General features: G+C 57.9%; 2 protein-coding genes across 6 annotated transcripts; both read right to left on the bottom strand.

Annotated features, from left to right (window-relative positions):
* Positions 1–127: 127 nt before the first annotated feature.
* Positions 128–5,651, bottom strand: C18H8orf58 (chromosome 18 C8orf58 homolog). Of its 3 annotated transcripts, XM_033134396.1 has the most exons (7): positions 4,591–5,651; positions 2,945–3,435; positions 2,423–2,602; positions 2,207–2,315; positions 1,965–2,077; positions 1,638–1,744; positions 128–1,109 (listed from the first exon to the last, which is right to left on the bottom strand). In XM_033134396.1, exons 1-7 carry the CDS (start codon positions 4,637–4,639, stop codon positions 998–1,000), a joined length of 1,161 nt encoding a protein of 386 aa, XP_032990287.1. In that variant the 5' UTR covers positions 4,640–5,651; the 3' UTR covers positions 128–997. The 3 variants fall into 3 exon arrangements, with proteins under 3 accessions (XP_032990287.1, XP_032990285.1, XP_032990286.1); XM_033134394.1 differs by lacking the exon at positions 4,591–5,651 and having other exon boundaries at positions 2,945–4,577; XM_033134395.1 differs by lacking the exon at positions 4,591–5,651 and having other exon boundaries at positions 1,638–1,741; positions 2,945–4,574.
* Positions 5,652–9,364: 3,713 nt separating this feature from the next.
* PDLIM2 (PDZ and LIM domain 2) lies at positions 9,365–22,227 on the bottom strand. 3 transcript variants are annotated; one of them, XM_033134397.1, is made up of 10 exons: positions 21,930–22,227; positions 20,369–20,463; positions 19,504–19,655; positions 17,445–17,514; positions 17,184–17,335; positions 16,971–17,049; positions 13,212–13,294; positions 12,843–12,988; positions 10,990–11,107; positions 9,365–9,958 (listed from the first exon to the last, which is right to left on the bottom strand). In XM_033134397.1, the coding sequence occupies exons 2-10, from the start codon at positions 20,459–20,461 to the stop codon at positions 9,781–9,783; spliced, it is 1,071 nt and encodes a 356-aa protein (XP_032990288.1). In that variant the 5' UTR covers positions 20,462–20,463; positions 21,930–22,227; the 3' UTR covers positions 9,365–9,780. The 3 variants fall into 3 exon arrangements, with proteins under 3 accessions (XP_032990288.1, XP_032990289.1, XP_032990290.1); XM_033134398.1 differs by lacking the exon at positions 21,930–22,227 and adding an exon at positions 21,590–21,720; XM_033134399.1 differs by lacking the exons at positions 10,990–11,107; positions 21,930–22,227.
* Positions 22,228–23,701: the final 1,474 nt, after the last annotated feature.

A 23,701-nucleotide genomic window follows, 5' to 3' on the forward strand; every position in this document is an offset into this window, starting at 1 on the left:
ATCACCGGCCACTTTAGTCCCCTTTAGGAATCCCAGTCCCCCTTCATCCACTTTATCCCTCCAATTTAAGCCTCTCTCCAACACCCCTCCCCTCCCCTATTCATTCAACATTCACAAAGCACTTTGAGACAGTTTAATATCATTTTATCTTCATAACAAGCCTGTGAGGTAGGTAGGGCAGGCACCATTACACCATTTGGGAGATTAAGTGGGAAGCTATGGCTCAGACAAGTTAAGGGATTTTGTCGATGTCTAAAAGCTAGTTTGGGCCCCTGGGTTCAGCTCTGATGTGTAAAGGCTAGCAGGGAGCAAAGCAGCTAAAAATAGGCCTTGAAGGTTACTCCACTGTTCCCCATGTTTTCCCTAACTCTCCCATTCCTGGTGCAGTCTTCTGGGGCAAGACTCAATGTGGAAGCAGCCAAGGTAGTGCCCTTTCCCTATCCTGGGGCTGCCCATGCAGGTGTGAGGACGCAAGCAAGACTCCAGATCAGTAAGTGTCCACTGCGGAATAAAGGTCAGTTCCATCCTTCTAAAACTACCTCTCCCAGGAGACCAACCTTTTTTGAGTGTGTGATTCAGGAGAGAGGGTTGGATCCAGCCAGTTCACAACAGTGACAGTCTCACAGAGATATATATATGAGTATATCATTTTGCATATATACACATCTGCAACACGCTGGGCCCCAACAGATTACCATGCCGAACATGCTCCATGGATGCCTGATAAATAAGCTAGTTCACATTGTCTAAGCCCAGGGATTTCTGGCAGCCAGGGAGGCACCTGAGAGCTGTCACACCGTGGGGCTTCTCAGGGAACCAGGGTCCCTCTGCCAGGCTGCTCCGGGAAGAGAAAAATTCAGCCCTCACCTCTGAGAGAAGGGCAAGTGTCAGCAGTTTTTCCTGGCAGTGCCCAGAGAAAGCAACAGGGCAAAGGGCAAGGAAGAAGACGTCACTACACACCCCTCTACACAGGGTCACGTCCCTGCACCAGGAGGTCTCAGCAGACAGAAAGGTTTTTTGCTCGTTGCTTCTTCACCACTAATGATGGCATAAAGGTCTTCCGGAGGGGGCGACATGGAGATCTTTCAGGGAGGTCCCTTGACTCAATCCTATGGAAAAGGAAAGGTGGCCTTAGACTAGGAGGAGGAAACAAAGGTAACAATGGTCCCAGAGTGGATCAGGCATAGCTTCTCTGCTGTGGGGAGCCAAGGGGTAGTAACTTACATGGTGCTTCTTCCCCCTGGTGAATTATTCGGTATAACCCCCAACATCCACCGTGGAATCTTTCATCTGTGCCCCTACCGTGCTTGCCCAGCAAACCCAGGAAAGGTGGCCTAGGTTGCAGCTTTAAGGGGTGAGGGTTTGCTCGGCTGGCATAAGGAAATTTCCCATATTCTGGTCCTGGTTCTGCTGCTGACTCATGTGTGGCCTCAGGAAAGTGGCTTCCCTCCCCAGCCCAGTCCCCAGCTTCCTCATCTGAAATGGGGAGCTTTGACTACTTTGTATTTCTTCCAGCACCCTCTCCAAGACTGTCTGCATCACGTGGATTTCATAGGGACAAAGTACAACTGGCAGTACTATCCTGGTCCATCAGGCTCCTCCCTCTGCCCTAACCTAGGCTGGGCCACAGGACTTACCTAGGGCCAGGGCCATCAGGAGGGACAGGGGGCTCAGGGTGTCTAGGGCTCTTCCAGCGGATCCGGTTAAGCAGGACCTTGACCTTGTTCCAGTGGGAGAGATCCTGCTGAGCAGAGGGTTACGCGGTCACCACAGAGCCCCACCCCACAACAAACCACTGACTAAACTCCCAGAGACAGCTGTCACCACAGCCAAGAGAAGTCACCTGCTCCAAACAGGAATCCTCTCATGTTCCCAGTCTCTGGTCTTCAGGGTATCCACACATGCCAACCACGTCCCACCCCCACCACGTTCTTTCACCTGCCCCACACATATCCATCACCTACCTTGTGACCCTGGGAGGACTGAAAATCATGAGCTGGCTCTGCTGGGGCCTCTGACAGCCTGGAAAGGTTGGCACTGGGCACCCCTACCTTTGGGAATGAAGTTCTCTTTGCCCCTTCAGAGAGAGAACCAGGTTACCCAGGGCCAGGAGCAGGAACACACCCATCAAGCCCCAGGGCTCAGGGTTGTGCCTATGGGGCCCTGGGCAGGCAAGACCCAGAAGGAGACACAACGGCCCCCTCACCTGTCTCCGTTGTCTGGCTGAGCAGCTCCCAAGGCCCATGCACTTCACTGCCTGGGGCATGAGAAGGTGGAGGTGAAGGGGCCAGGACCTCTTCCGCCTCTATAGGATTCTGAGCACAAAAGAGAAGGGCGCTCAGTGCCTGATTACAGGCCTAGACCGTTCTGAAGGAAGCCCTGGTGCCAGGGGACCCACCCCTCCTCTGCCTTCCCCACTCACCGGCCCATCCGCTGGCCTGACCACCCCACAGCTCACTCCCCCAGGGGCCTTCTGGGTCTGCAGCTGCAGATGGAGCTGCTGGAGCTTTGCCATCTGCTCCAACACAAGGCACAGGTGTTCCAGGTAGCGAAGACCCTGCCCTGGGAGGCAGGCCCAGGCTTCAGACCCCAAGCCCTCCACCTGTGGGACAGAGAGAGGTAGGGGAAACTTGAACTCAACCAGATTCCCACCCCAGGTGACCAGCAGGTGGGTGCAGAATGGGCAGGAAGAGGAAGACCACGAATCCAGCTAGCCTCCCAATGCCCAGCCAGCCATGGTGCCAGGCAGACCCCGTACCTGCCCACCTCCACACAGCTGGGAGTGGCGTGAGGCAAGAAGCTGTGACACAACCCATCAATTAGGGACAGGAATGCCCCACCCCGAGAGAGCTCCAGGGAGAACAAGTGGGGGGGATCCACTAGCCCCTGTGTGAAAGGGCTGTCTCTATCCCACTCTTCACCCAGCCTGAGAGTTGGCACTCACCACTTCTGCTTCTTCCACCTCTGCCTTGGTGGCCTTCTGGTCCCCTGCTCCAAAAAGGGGCATTTCACACTCAGGGTTACTTGGCAGCTTCGGGGAGTGGCGGTGTTGTGACAAGCTGGCAGGGGAAGTTGGGAGCTGGCGGGATCTCTCCAGCACCTGCTCCAGCTTACGGCTGGCCAGGAACCGGCCTAGGTGGGCAGGAGGCTCCGTGGGCAGGGCCAGGGGCTTAGGGCTCACCACGGCCTCAAAGTCCAGAGAGTCCTGAGAAAGGCCCAGCGAGGTGGCCAGGGGGCTGTCCCCAACCACCATCTCCACTCCTGAGTCCCGGGATGCCAGTTTGAGAAGTGGCACCTGCCTCTGGAGACCTCTCTGCTCACCATCCCCCTTCCAGGAGTCCAGCGAGCACCCCTGAACGGTGTCCGGAATCCGTCTGTAGACGCTGGTGACTCCAGGTACTACACAACCGCGTGCCAGGTCCTCACCAGCCCCATCTACAAGGAGAGTCAGTATCAGGCTGGGCAGGCTGCCCCCACCGCCCCCAGCATTCCTGGCAGCTGAAAGCATTCCCTGGGGAGGAGTGTCCTGGGCCAGAGGTGAAGGGAGGAGCCTGGACAGCCACAGCCCCTCCCAGATCTCTCTCCAGCCCCGCCTGAGAGATGCTGGATGGGGTTCTTTTTACAACAGTGTTTGTTAGTGATCAAAACCCATATGGGCTGTGTGGTAGGCAAAGCCTTGCAGGTCTCATTCATCAGCCCGTGCGATGGCCTATTGTCCTTCCTCTGAGGGGTTTGGCGCTTTCTTCCTGGGAGCTCTTGCGCTCCTGCCCCTAGGGTCTGCCTAAGACCTCCAAGTCCTAAGTAGGGAGCCACAGGCCCTTCCATCACTCCACAAGGGAGAGTATGACTGTGCGCCCCGCCTCAGGGAGAGGGCGCGTGGCACAAAGAGGGAAGCCGGGGTCCAAACTGTCATCAGGATGCTTGATGAAGTCTCTCCTGGAGTTCCTGGCGGGAGGACGATTAAAAATAACAATAGCTATAACCACTTGGGGCTTTTGGGCTTACACTGAGAAACAGTGACAATTTTGTGGCGAATTGAAAAGAAAAAAACTTAAAACGGAAGACAAGGAACCAGTGGGTAGGAGAAGATGCAGCGCTGTTGCCCACTAACTGTCTCCTCCGTGCCAAGTCCTCCTACTATCTGGGTGCCCCAGCTGTAATGATGCAGAAATTGAGGCTGGCGAGGGTGGAGGGCTGCCTCCGTCTCCGAAGCCAGGCCCCCTGGGCAAGGAAGAGGGCCAGGAAATCGACCCCTTGCGCGGTGCCTTTGGGAAGCGGTCTGCCGCCGCCGAGGGGCAACGGCCGGCTGGGACAGGGGCCGGCGGAGAAGAATCCAGATCGGGAATTTGAGGGAAGTGGACCCGGGGGAAGCGGGATGGAGGTGGTGGCTAGTTTAACGCCCAAACCCAGAGGGTCTCCTGTGCAAGGCGCAGTTCACTCGACCCTTCTAAAGAGAGGCCGCGAGGTGGGCGCAGCTAGGTCGGGCGCCGGGATCGGTGTGCAGGGTGGGGCGGGACGCAGACGGGGCCCCCGGCCCCACAGTCGGCTCCAAGGCGGGCGGCCCTGCCGGACTGAGGGTGGGCGACTCACCCCTGCTGCCGAGCGGCTCCATGGCGAAGACGCGCCGCCGGCCCAGCATGGCCCCGCTCCGCCCCGACCGCAGCAGCCGGACCGAGCGCTCCCAGCCCGCGTCCCCCCGCCGCGGTCGCACCCGCGGCTTAGCGCGTGCGTCCGGACCCCCTGGGTGCGGCCCCCGGACACTCCCAGCCGGGGGAGGGATGAGGCGGGACGGGGGAGGGGAGGGGCGCAGGTGTAAGGGGGCGGGGCTGCACTCGGGGCCACGCGGGGCTGGGCGAGGATAAGGGCCCCGGTCCGCTGTCCTGGCCCCGGTCCGCTGTCCTTCCGCGAGTGACAGACCCGCGCTCGCGCCGCGGCCCAGCAGCGGAGCCCCCCGCCTGGGGTCACCCCGCCCCCAGGTCACACGCTGGGTCTGCCTTCCTGCCGCCAAGATGTAGCTGGCGGGCGGGGAGTGGATCGGAGCGCGGAAGGAAATGGAGCCCCACGTGCTGGCGGTGGGAAGGGCACTGACCGAGACGCAGCCGTCACTGCGCTCCCAGCTGTGAGCCTGGGGCAAGTCACTGCGCCACTCAGAAACCTGGCGCGATAAAAGGGGGAAATGACTTCCGCCCAGAGGGAAATCTTTTCCAACAGCTGCAGAACGCCTTGTGTCCCGTGGTAGCCCTGAATCGCCTCCTCGTCCCACACCTCTTCCTCACTCGGGTACCCTGAAACTGGGGGGCTGAGTGGGATTTCAGGATTGGGGGAGAAGTGAGCCTGGGGGACAGGGGAGGAGCCTGGAAGCGATGCAGGTATAAAAGCTTCCCGGTCCCCACCCCAGCCTTCTTTGGGCCCTTGAGATTTCACCGCATCACCGCCACCATCCCCCCACCACCACCAGCTCCCCGCTCTGAAAGTCGGCTGGGAGCCCAGACAGCTGCTGAGAGACAGCTTGGTGACCAGACGGGCGAGTAGCTTCTAAGGAAACCTCCTTCTCCGGCGGAAGGTGACCAGCAGGATCCAAATCCCCTGGAGGCAGAGGAGGGAGCTGGCGGACGTGCAAACCTGCACCTGAGCCTCTGGGGGAGGGCCTGGAGCCTGAGCTGTTGCAAGTGGCTGTTACCTGGGAGGGAGAAGAGGTCTGCCCATCCTTTCTGCTCCGTGCTCCTTCCTGCCCTTCCTCAAACACCCTAGGCAGGAGCCTTCATCAACTTCTAGCCAATCTCGTAGCCACAAATTACAAGATTCCAACTTTAGAAGATGAAATTGAGGCCCACAGCCACACCCCAGAAAAGAAGAATGCCTGAATTACCAGACATCTCTTAACACCTTGATCTTCAGGCCAATCCCTTCCCCACTAGCCATGGGTCCTCTGAGTTGCCCCCTCCCGGCCCTGCCCTTCTGGACAACACCCCCTCCCCATTCCTCTTTTCCAGATACAAAAAGGGAAACAGAACGCTGGGCCTGGCAGGAACTGCTTTATGCAAGTCGGACAGGATGTCTGGTACCAACCCCCCCACCCCACCCAGGCCATGCCCGGACACCACTCCAGCCCTCCCGAGGTAGGAGGAGAGTAAGAGGGCTGGTGAGTCAGGTGGCTTCCTCTCTGCAAAGTGAGAGTGTGGGGAGGGGAAGGGAGGGAACCTTTGCCAGATCTTGCCCTGAATTTGGAGAATGTAGGGCCAGATTCCAAGCAGCAGTCAGTCTCCTTGGTGACTCTGGGGCAGGAATGCATCTGGAACAGGACGCCAGCCAGCAGGAATGCAGTGTCTCAGCACAAGGCTTTGTGTGGCCTCAAAAGAACCCCCCAATACACATACACAGAGGACCCACCACACTCCCCTCCTGGCCATGTTTCCCCCCATGCAGAAATGCCAGAGCCCTCATGGTGATCAGGATACCTCCTGGGAGTTGGGGGGCACACACTTCCCTGTCGTCTGCCTTTTGCTGCCCTAACTGGCAGCCCTGTGTGCAGAGCTGGGACAGGCCTTTACCACCCAGAGGGCTCTGTGGCCCCACGTGATTACCTCTGCACTGTCCTTCACCCTGACTCTGTGGGAGGAGAATCGTCTCCCTTTCGGGGATGCTTGAAGGAATGGGAGGGGCAGCACAGCCACCCCCTCCCTGCCCCCCTAAGGGGTGGGCAGCTATAGTGAGTTCCTGAGACTGTGGCGGCCTGAGCAGAGCCATTGATCAGGCTGAGGCCAGGGGTGGCCTGCTGCCCCTACACTTCCATGGGGGAAGTCACAGCTTCAGGAAGTGCATTTCCTGCAAGCTCATCACTGAGCTAGGCCCTGTGGGACCACAGGCAAAGCCAAGAGCCTGGGAACAGCTTCTGCTAGACTAGAGATGGCAGCTGGGAGCCATAGTGACCTCCTTAGTGGCCTAAAAGGCTGTCTCTGGTGATGGAGGGGCAAGAGTACCCCCACCTCTAGGCAAGCCAGAAACCCAGGAGTCAGGCTCTAGGTACCTACCGTCCCTGGCCCCTCCCCTTACCAGCTAGAAGTCCTTGGACCAGTTGCTCATCTTCCCTGTCCTTGGTTTCTTCATCTATAGACAAGGATGATAACAGTACCTACCAAATTGTAAGGATTAGAGTTAAAACGCACGTAAACCGTCCCTGGCACTTGAGAATTATCAAGCCATGGAACTTTGGGAAAGTCACTTTCTCATCTCTCACTGAAGGGGACTGTATTAGGTGCTCTCTCGGACCACTTCTAACTCAATTCTATCATGGTTTCTGAAGTTATTCCCCAAAATGCAGGGGGAAAAATAAAAAACAAAAAGAGCACTGCAGGGGACAAATTGCAATTGCAAAATCGTGTGGTCTCCCCCACCCCATGTCTGAGTCAGAGGGCAGGGGGTTGAAGTCAACGATGGCCCCAGCCTTCTCTGCTGACAAATGGGTTTGACTAATAACTCCATCTTCCAAAGAAGTTTGCTCCCAAGCTCAGGCTGGCTGTGTGGCTGCAGAGAGCCCTAGAGCTGAAATCCTCCCCGGGAGGAGAGCTGGTTGCCACAACTGAAAAAGTGAATTTTAACTTGAACCCATCTAACTTTCAAAAGGCATTCAATTCTCTCACGGGGTTACCCATTTTATAAGGGTCTCTAGTCCCCATGTGTTCTCTACTCCTGAGAAGACAGCTGGCCCAGCAAGGTTTGTTGAAGGCAGGGATCTCACCATATTACTATTCCAACCCACCCTGTCCAACTTGTTACTTCCCTGCTTAAAATGTTCAGTGTCCCCAGAGCCTCAAGGTGAAGTTCAAACCATTTCTCCTGGCGTTCAAGGTTCTCGTCTCTCCTTATCTCGGGATCCCCTTCAGCCACCGTCCTAACCTGAGCACTCCGCTTGCACTCACCCCCATTACTCAACATTTCTCTCCTATCCCAGGTCCTGTTCGTCCTTTCACACAGATGGTCCCTGCACTGAACTCAGGACATGCCTGTGTATTCCATATTAGCTCTTACGCACTCACTGCCATGTAGCATTATTTCATTCATGCGGGCTTAGTCGCTGCTATTATCTTCAGGAAAGCGAGAAAAATACTAGATCTTTCTGCATTCCCACTGTGCCAAAGCCCAAGTGTTTCCGGAGGGGTGAATTCCCCTTTTGTGAGCATCCTCCCCTGCGATGGGCTACACCCGACACTAGGTGGCGCCAAGGAGGCCTTCCCATTTCAGACCAGACATTGTGGCCTGACTGGCTCCTGAGCCACAGAAAGCCTTGATCTTTTCTAATGGAAATAAAGGCAGCCATCCAAGCAAAAGGTGAGACAATTATATCAAGGTGTAAATTATGTCAACAGGTGCCTGAGGAGGCAACACAGTCTTCGCCAAGATTCCTTCCAAAAAAGCACAAAGCACCCTCTGAAGCCCGGCTTTGATCTTTCCTGTGAAAATAAAGCTGAGGCTGCCATCATCCCTCAGGCTGTCTAGGGGGCACGGTGAGTCTGGAGCACCCAGCAGCACCCATGCACTTTTCTGAAATGTCCTCTGGAATTAGGATGGGCGGGGACAGTGAGTCAAGCCAAAAATCTGGCAGGGTACCCCACCTCAACTCATACATACTCTCAAGGCAGGCGTACCTAGCACTGGCCATGCATTGTGTTTTTTTGTGTTTGTTTTGTTTTGTTTTAATTCAGGCAACCGCCAATGAAGCCAGCAGGGTCTCCCAGGGGAAGTTGTGGGCAGACCAACCCCCTGACCCACTGTGGAGAGGCCCTGGGTGGGTGGTAGTCCCTCAGGGTGGGGTTTCTGCTGGGTTGTCCCCCACCGTCAAGGCTATCCTGCAGCCCTGTCCCAAGTGATTTCTGGTGATTATCTTTCTCAAGTGGGTACAGACAGCTTCGTTGAGCGAAGGAGGTACTCTGGATGTTACCCTGTTCTGCCCATCCTCTGGGTAAGTCACAGGGCTGGCAGCAATCACGTCAAGTACAGCAAGGGGCATAGAGAGCTGTAGCCCCACCAGTGCTGGCAGACCAGGACATGGTCACCTAGCTGGGTCTGGGGCCACCTCCTGTGTTTCTGCTGCCTTCCCTCCAGCATCCCTTCCCCTTCCCAGGCTCCCAGTGAGAAACATTCCTCTAAAGTACCAGGGACCATCCCAATAAAACAGACATCTCTACAAGAGGGTCCAGGCTAAAAGAAGCAGTCTCTTCAGTAGGGGTGTCACATAGTAAAGCACCTGGTTGGGCGAGGGTTTGAGTGGGGAAATGAGAAGGGGAAAAATATGTAAACAAAGCCTCTTCACCTAGTGGTAGAGAGAAGCTCATCCCCAGGGCCCGGGGCAGGAAAGGACAGAAAAGAGGGGCAGCTACGTTATTTTCTTCACGTGTATATATATTTATCGGGCTCACACGTCGCAAACGTTACACACTGAATGCCTTTAGTCTCTGGGCCACCCCTCTCCTTCTAGATACTAATCTCCATGACCCAACCTGCTTAACCCCTGTTGCACAAAGATGTCCGATGCACAGCCCACCTCAGACTTTGGTGCACAGCCTGTCCTGCAGGGGGGAAGCGAGAGTATCTGGCAAAGGCCTGGGAAGGTCAGCCTGCTTTCACCCACAGCCCAAGATGGGCCCCAACCTCTGGCCTCATCCAGTGAGGAGGAAGGGGCCCCACCGCCCACCATCACCCTTCCATGCCAGCTTGCTATTGGCATGGCCCCAGGTGCGCAGGTGCCCACAGTCAAGGGCGGCCTGAGAGCACAGCGGGCGCTCAGGCTTGAGAGTTGAAGGTGGGAGGTGCTGAGTAGCGCTGGCGGGCGTGCTTCTCACAGTACAGCTCATCCCCCACCCAAAAGTGCCCGCGCATCTTCAGATTCAGACTGCAGTCGGCACAGGTATAGCAGCCGGGGTGGCGGTACCGCCCCTCCTGGATACGCACAGCCTGGTTCCTGCACACAGAGGCGCGAGAGCCATTAGCCTGGGGGTGGGGAACCGCAGCACCAGGCACGATGCCCCCCCAGTCCCATTCCCCCAGAGGCGGCACCTGGGAAGACCCCAAATCTCAGACCTTGACTCCTAAAGCCTGCCCTTCGGAATCTCGCTTCAACAACCCTCCAGCCCCCACCCACCCCTATGCCCCTTAATGCCCTAAAAAAGTTCCTGCCCCAGCAAAAGGCAGATAAAGTCCTTCTGGGTTGTTAATGGGGCAGTGGTTCTCCTAGTGTGCTCTCAGGCGTCAGAACCAGCAGTAGGACAAGCTAGAAATGTAAAGTCTGGGCCCAGGGACCTCCTGAAGAGGAAACTCTTGGAGGTTTGGCCCCGGGATGCTCTAACACGCCCAGGGCTCTACGGCTGCTCTTTGAGAAGCACCATGTAGGACCCTTTCCTTGTGTCACTGAGGCAGGCTGGGGACTATCCCATTCTGCAGATGAACCACCAAGGCCCAGGGAGGTTAAGGGATTTGCCTAGAGTGAGTCAACTGACCCTCCCCACTGTGCACGGGAAGAACTTTTGTGGGGGGGGGGGGCTTTCAGCAATTTCCCAGAGAATGGGGCTGCCTTGTAATGCCACCCACTGAGAAAAAAATGAACCTACCTCTGGAAAATTCATCCTGTTCCAAAGGGGGTGTGGGAGGGGTAAGAGCAAGATTTTCCAGGAGAAGGCACCTCCTCTAGAGGCAGATCTCCAGAGGTTGGGAGATGATTGGAGAGAAATGAAAAGCAGTAGCAGGTCTTACTCCTTTGGGGACGGGGTGAGTGGGGGAGGGAGAGGGGAAGAAATCAGGGAGGAGTAGAGGCAGCAGGAAGAAGCCAGCAGTGCAGGCATTGTAAGAAGACTGACAATGACCCATAGAACCCCTCACAGATCCACAGTGGCAATGCGCCCTCCAGGGTCCCTGACTGGTTGTGATGTACAGGCCCCTTTGGAGAGCACCCTGGGCCCTGTGCCCACCCCTGCCTCCCAGGCCGCCAACACTCACGCGATGCTGGTGCTGCACTTCTCACACGTGTGGAGCTTGGGTGGGGTGGCCAGTGCTCTGGAGGTAGGCAGGGAGGCCTGCGGGCTCACTGAGCTGGGCAGGAAGGCAGGTGTGCCATCTGGGAGGGGTGGGAGCAGACAGAACACATCAGAGCTGGTCTACGGCAGCAGCAGCATCTAGGCTGTATTTATTTACACACACTCCACCTGCTCCAACATGCTCTGAGGACACTCACAGGCGCAGCCACAGGTGGGCCTCTGAAGGAACACTGGGCATGTGAGTGGGGAATGGAGGGAGGAAGTGATCACGCCACATCTTTGGCTGAGGCTGCGCAAGTACAGGAAGCACGTTCAAGGCTGAGGTATGGGCTGAGCTAAGGCAACAAACGGGAGCGTCTGCACCGTCTGACACGGCGGGCCAAGCAGCTGTTTCCTCTCGCGTGGCCCAGTCATGATGATATTCAGAGACGATAATAATAGGTAATAACAGCACCATGATACACCTTTGTATAGTTTTCAAAGGGTTCTTACTGTGTTTCCCAGAAAATACGACCTAGCTGGACAATCAGCTCTAATGCGTCTTTTGGAGCAAAAATTAATATAAGACCTGGTCTTATTTTACTATAAGACCCGGTCTTAATATAATATAATATAATATAATATAATATAATATAATATAATATATAATATAGTATAATACCGGGTCATATTAATTTTTGCTCCAAAAGACGCATTAGAGCTGATTGTCTATCTAGGTCTTATTTTGGGGGAAACACAGCATGTGCATTATTGCAATGGACCATGCTTAGATGTTATGGAGCAGGTACGATCCCCATTTGCAGCTGACACCGAGACTCCAGGGGTGATGTCACCAGCCATCAGTGCTCCCCTCACCCCACCGCCTCCCTTTGGCCTCCTCTAGGGGCCCTCCAATACTTCAGGGTCTTGGTGGACAGGACTGGCTCTAAACCTTTCCACCCTACCGCCTGCCTCTGTGAACACCCCCAAGGAGATAAACAGACATCAGAGTTGAAACCAGCCACCAGGTTCTGGTGATTCTGCCACTCACATATTTCTCCTGACCATCTCACCCTCTTGTACCCTGATGCCACTGCCAGGCCCTCCCCATCTCTCCCCTGGACTAGGGCAGTCACACACACACACACACACACACACACACACACACGAACTCCTGCAGCAGCACTGTCCACTTCCTTGGGAGCTGGGCCGGCCTGTGAGCCCCAATAAATAGAGGTCCTGAGCGCCTTCCATCTCCACACTGCACATGGCTGGTCCATCCACGGGCACAGCAAATGTCTGCCAAGAGCCCTTATCATTTGGTATCATCTGTACTCTCACTTTGGCATCTCAGGCACTGCCTGGCATTATTTAACCAGCCCTCCTGGGTTAGGCCACTCCTAAGCCTGGCATGTGAGGCCTCACAGCCAGGATGTAACCTCCACGGCCACCCTCCCTGCTGCCAGGACCGCTATTCTCTGATCCCACACCCAAAAGCCCTCAGGCGGCCAGCCTCCACATTCCAGAGTCTCCCTGCCACCATCTGAAGGCCATTTGTTAAAGCCTTCATCTTTGTTCAAGGGCCACGTCAAATCCCTCTTCCTCCATGAAGAAGACTCCTGATCCCAGCCAGCACCTGGGGCACCTCTGGTAACCCCACCAGATGGTAAATAAGCTCCATCAGTGCAGGGCCTGTGGTTTCTAGAAGTCAGGGCCCCTCGGTGCCTGCTCCCATGATGAGCACTTAAGAAATACTAGCTCAATAACATGTCCATTCAGGGTCCTGGGGTATCCTGGGGAACCTCCTTCCCCTACCCGAGCCCCTCAGGGCCTCACCTCTCTCCTCAGCCTCCAGGACTTCCTGCAAGAGCCGAAAGGAGCTGGACTGCCGGGGAGCCGCCCGCCCCTCACGATTTTCCTGCAGCATCTTGAAGACTTCGGAGTCCTCTCCCAGGTGGAGGCGTCCCCCTTCTGAGTCCACACTGCAGGGAGGGGAGGCAGCCAAGGTGAGGGTCCATTCTGGGTGTTAGGAAGATTACGGGGGCAGCGAATGGGTGTCCCAGGGGAAAGGATTCCGGGGGTCAGAAGCAAGGCACCTGGGCTTAGACAGGCAAGGACACCGCATCCCTCCCTGGGAAGCCAGTCTGTCTCCTACCCCTGCCAGCTCTTCAAGATCCCACCCCACCCTCCAGGGCCCACAGGTACCTGAATCTGGGGCTGGAGGATCGGGGGCCCGGGGAGGGCGGCAGCACCAGTACAGCCGAGTCGCCAGCGCGGCCGAGGCCCGCCTGTGGGAAGGAGAGGCACCAGGGGAGGAGTCAGCGCCAGGGCCTTGGCCAGCACACCCATCGTTCTGCCAAGGCCAGCTGTTCCCAGGCCTGACACCAGAGGGCTCCCGGCCCTTGCTGACCAGCAGGGCCCCTACGGAACGTCACCTTGACCCTGCCCTCAGTGCCAGGGCACCTGGGACTGCTCCTGCTCGGTCACAGAGGGAAGGGAGGCAGCACCCAGCCGTGAGGGTGTGAGGGTTCTGCAAGGGGGCTGGGTGAGGGGCAGAATGAAGACCGGCGGGCACTACCAGCTAAGTTCGGACACAATGCAAATTCCTCTGTTATCTCAGGCCATGTGTTTGGAAAGACGTTGCATGTTGGGGCCTGGCTCCTCCGACAGAACAAGCAGAGAAGCCAATCCTTTTGCCGTGAGGAAAAGGCAACATAAAGGGGTGGAGTGAAGGGGCCAAGGCCCCTCTGGGCGCCAGGGCTGGGGCTGCACAAATGACTTCCCTCCCACACATGATGGTTTCCCTTCTAAGAGGGCTGGGGTCTGGGCTGACCAGCCTCTCCCGGCCACCCTGGGAGCTGTGGTCCTGCCTCATGCAGCCTTGGGGAGTCAGGCCAGGCCAGTTCTGGGCCCACACCCCAGCAGCAGTGCCCCCACCCCGTGTGCACCGTCCATCTTGGGCTCTTTCAGCGGCTCTCCACCTGAATATCTCGCCTTCCACCCCACGGTGCCCTGCTTCCTGGCCTCAGCACCCTCCCCCACTCTGCTTCCTCTCTGACCCAACCCCATGCAAAGGACAGCCTCAGAGGTCACCAGGCGGCGTGGTGCTGAGAGCAGTTTCCTAGAAAGCCACATTCCCTTGACCTTAAAATTCAAAGACAGGAACAAATTATGGGGTCAAATGAAAAAAATTGCATGAGCTCTTAGGCTAAAAGTAGAAATGTCAGAGTCTGGAGAAGACAGCCCTAGACTCTCACCAGCCTGCATTCCTCTGCTCTTTGCTCTTTGGGAAAACGTTCTGCAGGTGAGGAGACTGAGGGTGAGAAGGGCAAAGCAGCTGGTCTAAGCCACCTGGGGAGTTGGAGGCAGGGCTGCGAGTCCACACCAGGGCTTCTGGGTGCCCAGCTGGTGCTGTGTGGTCAACGAACAGACGGTGAAAATTTCCTCAGGAATGACAGCCAGCACCAGCTCCCTCCTCAAGAATGATGTTCCTTGGCTGTCCCAGTATGTGCCCTGCACCGGGACACTGGGCAATGGGGAGAGAGCGCTGAAATCCAACTCAGTCCCTTCGAAAGCCAAGTCCTCATGCCCGCCAGAGGGAGAAGCCCTGTTCTCATTTCCCATCTGCTCACTAAGGCTTTTGCCACCCTGGAGGGGGCAACCTCCAGTTTCCAGAAGGGCACCATAAGGGCTGGTGATATCCTGAGCTTGGTGCAGCCTCAGCGTGCTCAGGAGCCAGCAGCAAGGTCATAGCCACAGCTGACTGGGGTGGGGGCATCTTATCTACAGTGACCGCTGCCCCCTTCCTCCCACCAGGCCACCACACCTTAGTGGAGAGGCCCCAAGTCCCTCACTTGGAGCGGCTCTGCCTTTCTCCTCCCTCCCTCCCCCTCCGCTCGCCTTCTCAGAGAGGACCTTTCATCTCTGAGTCCAGAAAACCTTCTCCCCTGCCCATTAACAGGTGTCTGTGGCCAGCACCTCTCCAAATGTGTTCTGGGGGAACACGGGATGTTAATGTGGGAGTGGCAAGGGACGGAGGGTGCTGGGAGAAATTCTGCCGTTAAAGGCGTGTAGGAAATGAAGAAAATTAAATGTGTTTCTTTCTCTTAAGACTTCTTAGAGCCTTTAAGGGGCTGAGGTGAGTGCCCCGAGGGATCTGTGGGACCTTGTGACTCCCACACTATCTGACCCCAGCCTCACTTGGAGATCAGAATGTAAGTGTCACTGGGTTGGGATTTCTCTCTGTTTTTTCACCACTGCATCACCATAGCCTAGAAGGGTGCCCGACACAAAGCAGCTGCTCAATAAATATTTGTTGAAGGAATGACCAGGGATCTCGGGTCAAAGATGGGGCCTCAGAGAGCGTCGGGCCGGAGTCTGAGGCACAGACAGAGGAAGAGGGCTTGTTCCAGGTTACATAGTGGAGGTGGGACTAAGCCTCTCCTGCCACCTCTCCCTGCTACCCAGCCCGGGGCTCAGGTGATCTTTGCAGGCATCTGATCCCTGAGGGCTCCTTAAAACAGAGTGGTGCCCCCACACCACTCCTCCCTCCAGTGTGCGATTCAGTAGGTCTCGGCTGGAGCCTGAGAATTTGCATTCCTATCAAGGTCCAAGGTACTGCTGGTGGTTTGAGAACCACTCCCTATACTACCTGCATGTCCCCTTTGCCCAGAAGGACAAGGAAGGAGGCCAGGACGGACGGATGGCCCCTCTCCAGCCATGCCCTAGGACAAGCTCACTCCTGGCTGGTCTCGGCCGAAAGCTCTCCAGGAGGAGGCCCCCAGGCCCAAACACACAGGTCTTGCTTGTACCACTGCTTCCCCTCCCACCCCCCGTCAGACTCGAATTTAAACCCTGCCCGGTCCTACCTCCTGACCTTCCAGCAAAATTCCTGACAAAGCTTTCTCAGGCCACCGCAGCCCACAATCATCTCTCTCCTCCCAGAAGGCCTCCTGCTTTTATAATTAAGACCACACTGTTTAGTGCTTAATTGTTCCAAAATTGTTTTGCATATTTGTCTTATCTCCACAGCTACATTTTAAATTGTTTAAAGGCCATGGAACACATCTTCATGCCTGCACTGCCTGGCAGGCCACTAGGCCGGCCTACAGAGGGTCACCAGGGAGCCCCTTCTGTGCTGTCTCCAGAGGACCCCCCTCCTTCCTTCTCCAGAGCCCCCAGTTTCTAGTCCCCTCCCCCAGCCATCTCCAAAAGCTCTGCTCTCTGGAATGCAGAATTATCCAGAGGTAGGATTCCAGCAGCTGGGCTTCATCCCCTTCGCCCCAAAGGCTGGACATGCCCTCCCAACTCTACCCCTGGCAGCTGTGGCCCAGAGCTGTCGGCTGCCTCCCTCTCTCACCTCCCCACCCCTGTCCTTAGACAGGAAAAATACCATAAGGGGGATTGGGCTGTCACTAGTGGACAGTGAGACCTGCTGGGGAGGGCCCAAGGGAGAAGGGCAGGGGTGGGGGTCAGACACAGAGTAGGCCAAGTGCAACTTGAGGCAGAACCGCAGTCCCGCTGGTGGTTCCCTGAGCTGCGCCAGAGGAGGAAGAAGGGGGATGGGGTGGTGAGCTGGGGCACGCATGGGGCTGGAATGGGGAGGAATGTGTTCAAGAGATGCAGCCAGAGCCAAAGGGAACCATCCCAACAACAGCAGCAAAACTATGTCAGCCCTGACCCAAAAGAAACACTGGAGAAGGGAGGAAGCCAGCAGGAAGCGGGGAGGTGGCAGTGAGTGGGAGTGAGGAGGCGGAAGGCCACCTGGGACCAGCCGGGCAGGACCCAGGTCGCCAGTGTGACCCACCAGCAGACAAGATGGCCTCCTTGCTCAGGAGAGAGGAGTGCCTGCTGCTAGGAGATGCACGGGCTGGCTGCCAAGGTAGGACCAGCCACCTGCAGCCCCAGGGCACCACTGGCAACCAGTGGGCATGGGAGGCTCTCTCCTTTCCCCGATATCCTCACCTGTCGGCTTCTGGGGTGGCCCCCATAGGACAGGCGGTCAGCAGCAATGAGTCCCGGGGTGTGTGCCAGGCTCTGGAAACTGAATGGGGGAAATGCACAGTGTGTGTGCCAAGGCCCCGCCCAGCCTACCCCAGGGAAACAGAGGGTCCCCTAAACACAGCTACTAAGATTGCAAGAGACCTGATGGTCAGGGTGCCCACCTCCTGCACTCACCTGCGGCTGATCACCGCCTCTCCAGGGAGGGGGTGCTGGCTGGTGGGAGACTGGGTAGAGAAGGGGCTGCTTGCCCGGGGGCTGAGGGATGCCGGGCTGGAGCAGGAAGACCGGAAGGAGGACTGGCTGTCAGAGTGCGTCCTCACGGAGCCCTGTGGACACAAGGCCAGGAAGAGTGGGCCGCCCATCCCACAGGGGCCTGCCCCTCAGGCCTCCCATACTTCAGGGCACTGGGGTTCCCAGATGAAGGCACCATCCTACCTGGAAACGTGTGGCCAGCACCTCCACAGAGCTTTCCCCATTGGTCTGCCCAGGAGAGGCAGCCCGGGACCTGAGGAGAGGGCAGAGAGGCAAATGTTCACAGGGCTCCAGCAACCCTTCTTAGCTGGTAGGGGGTAGAGACGTCAGCTGTCCCACACCAGGTTCTCAAGAGCAGTGAAGTATCCAAAATGTTCAGAAAGCAGGTTGTAAACTTTAGCAAAAAAGTTACATAAATTCAGTTTTATTAAAAACTCCTCACACTATCCCCACTACCACCACCTTTCCTTTTCCTTTTTCTTTTCCATTTCATCCAGATTTTGTCACTGGTCAGCATCAATTTGTAGATCAATTTTGGGGGAGACAGCAGATTTCATCCAATAATCCTTTATCTTTCAGCCATGGAGAAACTAAACCCAGAGTGGGAAAGTGAATTGCCCAAGCTCCTAAAGCCCAACCAGAGGCTGTTCCCCACCAGCTCCACCGCTGATGGCCAGAGTGCCTTTGAGAGGGTCACTCCTGGTCCTTTCCTCAGACTTCTCCCCCGTAAAACAAGGGTGTGTAAAACAAGGGTGGGTAAAACAACGGTGGAGCTGGCCCTCTTCCCATCAGGCAGGCAGCTGTAGGACCTCCTCAGGTCTCCCGCCAATCACCAAGGCAGCCAACAAGAGGGCTCTCCCACCCCAACTCCCCAGGAACTCTACTTCAAAGTCCTTCCCAGTGGAGCCCAACTGGACCTTGAAGAGGCCATTGGAGGGGCAGGACCTGGCTGAGGGTGGGAAAAGCGCCTGTGATGTACCATCCCCACACCATTCCTGCATGTCTGGCCACTTCTAGAGAGGTTAGCAAGAACCTCAGTCACCACACACCACACCAGACTCAGCCTCCCCGGGGAGGGGAGTGGAATCAGAGTGGGGGAAGCGTGGGCTGTGGCTCCAGCTCAGAGCACTGCTTCCTGCCACAGGGCTCTGAGCGCCTGAAAGGTCATGGTGAGGGTGTTGTTTAGGGGGCATTAGGTGAGAGCTGGGCAAAAGAAAGAAGAGACATGGAGTCTTGACCTGCCCAACATGGAGCTGGAGGCCTGGCGGGTACTTAGCCAGATGGGGCTGAGTCCCTTTAAGAGGGACCTGAGAGGAAGTGATGGCGTCAGCAGCTCCCTGCCCCTCTAGGCAGCCTGTTGTAGATTTTGGTCCCCTTCCCAGATGCCATGAGGTACTGCCCACCCTCCTCCTTTGAGTCCCACTCTTGCAAACACTCTTGAGCCAGAGTGGCATGAAGTCGTCACTGAAGGGGCCATGGCCCCCAGAGCATCATGGGAGCCAGCTTTGACAGCACTGGGGGAGAGCCGGGGCCAGGAAAGGGCATGGAATCAAGGCTCAGGGAGAGCCTGGTGGAGGGGGGGGGGTGGCGGAGAGGCAGGAGGTACGGACTCAAGTTCAAGGCCCGCCCAAAGGGCTCTCCTGGCTGAGGGAATCTCCCAGCATTCCTGCTCTGTGACTCACCGAGATGCCCCACCCTGGGGAGCCACCTGTTCCGCCACCCCCAGACCTCCAGGCTGCAAACCCCACTAGCCAGGAATCTGCCTTCACCAGCAGGGCCCAGAGAGGCACTGGAGGGAGGAGGGACAGGGACTCTCTGGGAAGTGAGCCCTCAAATTCCTCACCTTCACCCTCAACCCCGCCCCCAATCATCTGAACAAAGGCCATGCCCTCTTTGAGACTGGGCCCTGGAGACCCAGCCTAAGGCACACCTTTCCCCTCTTCAACCCACTTGATGCCCACACCCAGTGCCCCATACACTTGGGAACCAGTCAAACCCGGGCGTCCAGGTGGCTGATGCCAGCCTGCCCTACCTGTGGCTGCATGCCCAGCTGAGCACAGGGTCACCCTCAGCCCACCCTGCTGCAGGCCTGGAGACCCAGACCTTCTCACAGATGAGCCAAAAGGGCCCGGGAAGACCAGGCGGGGCTGAGGACAGAGGTAGGGGGCCACCGGTGCCGTGGGCTGGCAGAGGGGAGAAGAACGCTAGCAGACCTGGCAGAGGTGGTGGATAGAGGGCCTACCGGTCCAGCTGCAGCCGCAGTGGGGAGGGGCTCTGCCGGATCTTGCTCTGGGCCTCAGCATGAAGCATACCCTCTGCACTCTCCCCGTTGATGGCCACGATAATGTCGCCAGGCCGAAGGTCGGCAGCCTCAGCCTTGCCCCGCTCCGTTACCTGTTAGGGGATGAGGAGCGGTACTCTGAAGTACCCCCACTCAGACAGTGGTGACCCTCGGGGAGGCAGGGAGGAGAGGGAATTTCCCTCTGTCCCACCCAAGAAACACAGAAGCTGGTTTGAACCAGGCTGACCTCTGTCCCCCTTCAGCATCTCTCTAAGTGCCTATCGGTGTCTGCCCAGCTAACCAGCCAGTGCCCTCCAAAGCTGGAGGGGCATCCCCCTCCCTCCTCGCTCAGCAGTGGCATTCTAACCGGGGCCTCTCAAAGAATGTGTAATGACAGAATTTCAGGAACTGTACTTGGAAATACTTTTGGATAGAGAGCCCTGCCCATGCAATCACACCGGTGGCTGCCTGCGCACAGGGGGTCTGCAGGACCACCCAGGCCTGGGCCTGGCTCAAGGGGAAACTGCCAACAACACAGGGGCTCCTGTTCCGGTAACCACCCAAAATGGCTGCCAGGAGGTATGGGATTGGTGACCAAGGAGAAAAGAGCAGGTCCTGTACTTGACCCAGCTCCTTTTCACTCACCAGAAGCCTGTTCCCGATGTGACCCCCACATCCCCAGGACAAGAGGGCCCCAGCCCTACCTAGGGCTACACTCCCAGAAGTAGGCCTCTGGCTCCAGAACAAAGAAAGGTGTCTGTGGGGACCAGGTGGATAGGACAGACCCTATGGGGATACTTCCTCATCTCATGGAAGTAGCCCTTACCTTGGTCACCATGATGGGCATGTGGAAATCCCTGCCCCCGGTGATACGAAAGCCCCAGGGTGCCGGCCCCACCACATCCACGGTCAGCGCCATACCTGAGGAAGAGAAGATGAGAGGTGGAGCCTGCCCCCCAGGGGTGCGCTAAGGGGGCAGGAGAAAGGCAAAGGGTGGAGACCCCATGACGGTCCGGTCCGGTCCGTGGAGTAGCCAGTCAGGGGCTGGAGGTGGTGGGTAGAGGAAGTGACTACCTCCCTCCCTCACCCCCCAGTGTCACTTTCCCCCAACCCTGGGAAGTCAGCACTCTGAGTTCCCCTTCTCTGTGTTCAGCAGAGCAGCTCCCTGGAGGTAGGCTGTCAGGGTGCCAGACAGGGGCTTGCTGGAGAGCTGGCAGGCAGGGGCTGGCAGGTGGCAGGGGATGGCAGCATTTCCTCCTCTCCCCCTCCTCCACCATCAGGGCTAACTCCCGCTAGTGCTTGCTTCCTGTCCCCAAAACCGACAGCACAAGTTACTTCCTCCCCACCCTGGGGGAGGGCAGCGCTGTGAGAGCAGTGACAGAAGGAAGAGAGTGGTGACACCACAGAGTGTTCAAGTAGTTTTCTGGGTTGGGGATGGCCAAGGTGAGACGAGGGTCTTCCGAGGGGCCTCCGGCTGCCTGCTCAGGCCCTGGCAACAGAGTCCAGCCAGGCAAGCCTGGGCTTCCCACCTCCCCCAGGGGCCTGCGGCCCTCCAGACAGCCCAAAAGAAGGACAGGTTCATCTGCCAAGCTGGGCACACCCACGCCCTTGGCACTGGCCGTCAGGGTGAGCTGACTGATGCTGCCTGGGAGCTGGGGCCACAGCCTCCCATCCACTGCCCCCTCCCTGGGCAAGGGAGTGTCCTTGCAGACTGGGCCCTTGTAGGATTCCTGGAGCCTCTAGTTCTGGAGCCAGGAGCCAACCCAGGCAGAAAGCTGCAGTGTCAGGCTGGGACACCACCCTGCCCAGCACCCACCCTGGAGCTGGCTCTGGGGAGGCCCAAAGGTTGCAAGTGTTGCTCAAATCTATCCAAGGGCACTGGGGCCACCTCCCCGCGTTTAGGAGCCTGAGGAGGGGGTGCACAGGCCAGCGCGCCTGTTTGCCCTCTTCCAGGCTCTGTGGCTTCCCCTTTGCCCAAGCCCCGGCCTCTATCCTTCCCTAGGCCCCCGGCCAGCGCTAGCGGCTCACACGCCTTGGATTCCCGGACCTTTGAGCCGGCCAGTGGACTCCGCGCCGGGCGCAGCTAGGAGGTGGCCAGCCTGTCTCCCCGGCTCTCCCAGTTCCGGCGCCCTCTCCGCTTCGAGGCTAAAGTACCCGCAGGCCAGGGGCCGGAGGAGTAGAGCCGGGGATGGGGAAGTCCAGTCGGCGCAGAGCGCTATCCCCGAGGCGAGGCTGCGGAGAGAGGGGCTGGGGGCGTGGGAAGGTCCCAGCGCCAAGGGGCGCCCAGGGGGCGCGGGCGCTCAGAGCCGAGGGCGAGCCGGGAGCCGGGACGCCGCCTGCTGCGTGGACCGTGCGCAGGTGGGCGCGTTCAGCTGGCCCCCGCTCACCTGTCGGGCTGGGCGGCTGGGTCCAGGAGGGACGGGAGGGCGAGGAGACGCCGGCGCTCCCGCTGCCGCCGCCGCTGCCGCCTGCCCAACTCTTGGGAGAGCCGCCCGGGGCTCCGGGACTTGCCTCCGCCCATGTGATCCCGGAGCCGCCCCTGCCGCCGCCCCGGCGGGGGAAGCCGCCTCCTCCGTGCAGCCCGGCCCCGGCGCTGCCTTCTGGTCCAAGCCACGCTGGGGGGCGGGTGACTCTCTCTCTCTAGAGCCCCCTAGAGGCCGCGACCGTCCTCCCCGAGGTGCCGGGTCCTTCCGACTAACCCCCCGAGTGCAGGGGAGGCGTTCTTGTGGCGTTCCCGAGCCCCACTTCGCAGACGGCTGAGGCTGCGGTCCCCAGAAACTCTCCCCCTGCCCCGCCCCACCAAGGGCCTGGTCTGTCTGCGGTGCGCCCGGCTGGTCCGCCTGCTCCAGGCTCCCACGCTGGCTCAGATGAAGCCCGACACCCACAGAACCCGAACTGGAGCCGCCCCGCCGCCTTCCCGAGGACAGCGCGCTCAACGGGCGGTGGCGCAGAGCTTCCCGGCTAGAGATGTCCCGCAAACCAGCTCCACTCTGGGCGACTTGTCAGATCCAGGAGGAGATAAAGAGAGGAGATGAAGAGACTACATGGAGGTCCTGGGGCACCCTCCTGGGCTACGCAGGTCCCTCCCTCTTCTGGGCTGATTCGTTTTCCATTCCTGGCTGCCCTCACCTTCTCTTGTTGCCGTGCCTGGGGCCGGCCAGCCCCAATAACCCCCACTGGCCCCTAATCCACCAGGCCCCACCTGGAACCCAAGCTCCAGGGATCAGGAGAGGACAGCCAAGGAGAGGCCCGGGGGCCAATTCAGAACCATCTGGCAAATGGTTCCCCGAGTCATACCTAGCAACCCTTCTTCTGGGGACCTCATGGCCCACCAGAGCTGGCTCCACCTCCTATTGGTCTTCACTTTGTACTCTCTCTGACGGGCTGGTCTGTTTTCAGGGGGCACACCTGTGGGCACAGCTGTAACTTGCTTGCCTCAGGTAGTCATTCCCTCCCAGTTCCCTTTGCAACGAGTGCCCTCACGCCCCCTCATGCCTACCTATGCCCTGGGTCTCCTCCTCCCTGTACACAGTCCAGCACGCCTCCAGCCTGCTACCTCCCCTGTTCCCAGCCTCCCAGAGCCTCTATTCCCAGTGTGTGTAAGCCACTCTCCTACTAACTGGCCCTGTGCCTGATGGTTGGCCACTTGGCCTGATGCACCTGTCCCACCCTCCCACCTAGACTGGAAGCCCTGAGGGAGCAAGAAGCTCCAGGTAGAGAGCCGGCATGGCCTTGGGGTCGCACAGACCTCGCCTCAAATGCCAGGTCTGCCTCTACTAGCCATGTGACCTTGGGCAATTTCCTCAGCTCCTCTGGGTCTCAGTTTCCCCATGTGGGAACGACGTATAGTTGTGCCAATTGCCCTCCCATGTAAAGCTGCCTGCACACAGGTTCCTCGGAGGGCGAGGGGTTTGGTTTGGTTCACTGCTCCATTCCCAGAGCCTTGCACAGTCTGGGCACACAGTAGGCATTCAGTAAATATTTATTGAATGAATATTGTTTAATGATCGAACGGATTAATCTCTCTTCCTTTGCCACCCCACCCTCCATTTGTGGCAGGGACTCTGTTATATACCTTTTTGTGCCCCTGACTTTGACTTGGACAGTCTCTAGAAGCATCTACAGGTCCATCTGCAGGATTTCTGCTCTGTGTGTCCTG

The sequence above is a fragment of the Rhinolophus ferrumequinum genome, chromosome 18 (genome assembly GCF_004115265.2).
Source record: "Rhinolophus ferrumequinum isolate MPI-CBG mRhiFer1 chromosome 18, mRhiFer1_v1.p, whole genome shotgun sequence".
Lineage (NCBI taxonomy): Eukaryota > Metazoa > Chordata > Mammalia > Chiroptera > Rhinolophidae > Rhinolophus > Rhinolophus ferrumequinum.

What these genes read in the sequence shown, in the direction of transcription:
- C18H8orf58 (XM_033134394.1), bottom strand. Translation starts at nt 3,508, where the DNA reads ATGCTTTCAGCTGCCAGGAATGCTGGGGGCGGTGGGGGCAGCCTGCCC. An exon ending in AGGTGGAAGAAGCAGAAGTG is followed by an intron (nt 2,603 to 2,944) that starts GTGAGTGCCAAC and finishes TCTGTCCCACAG; the next exon opens with GTGGAGGGCTTGGGGTCTGA. An exon ending in TCAGGCCAGCGGATGGGCCG is followed by an intron (nt 2,316 to 2,422) that starts GTGAGTGGGGAA and finishes TTTTGTGCTCAG; the next exon opens with AATCCTATAGAGGCGGAAGA.
- PDLIM2 (XM_033134397.1), bottom strand. Translation starts at nt 20,461, where the DNA reads ATGGCGCTGACCGTGGATGTGGTGGGGCCGGCACCCTGGGGCTTTCGT. An exon ending in TGCCCATCATGGTGACCAAG is followed by an intron (nt 19,656 to 20,368) that starts GTAAGGGCTACT and finishes ATCCCCTAACAG; the next exon opens with GTAACGGAGCGGGGCAAGGC. An exon ending in GCCACCCCAGAAGCCGACAG is followed by an intron (nt 13,295 to 16,970) that starts GTGAGGATATCG and finishes TCCTTCCCACAG; the next exon opens with GCGGGCCTCGGCCGCGCTGG.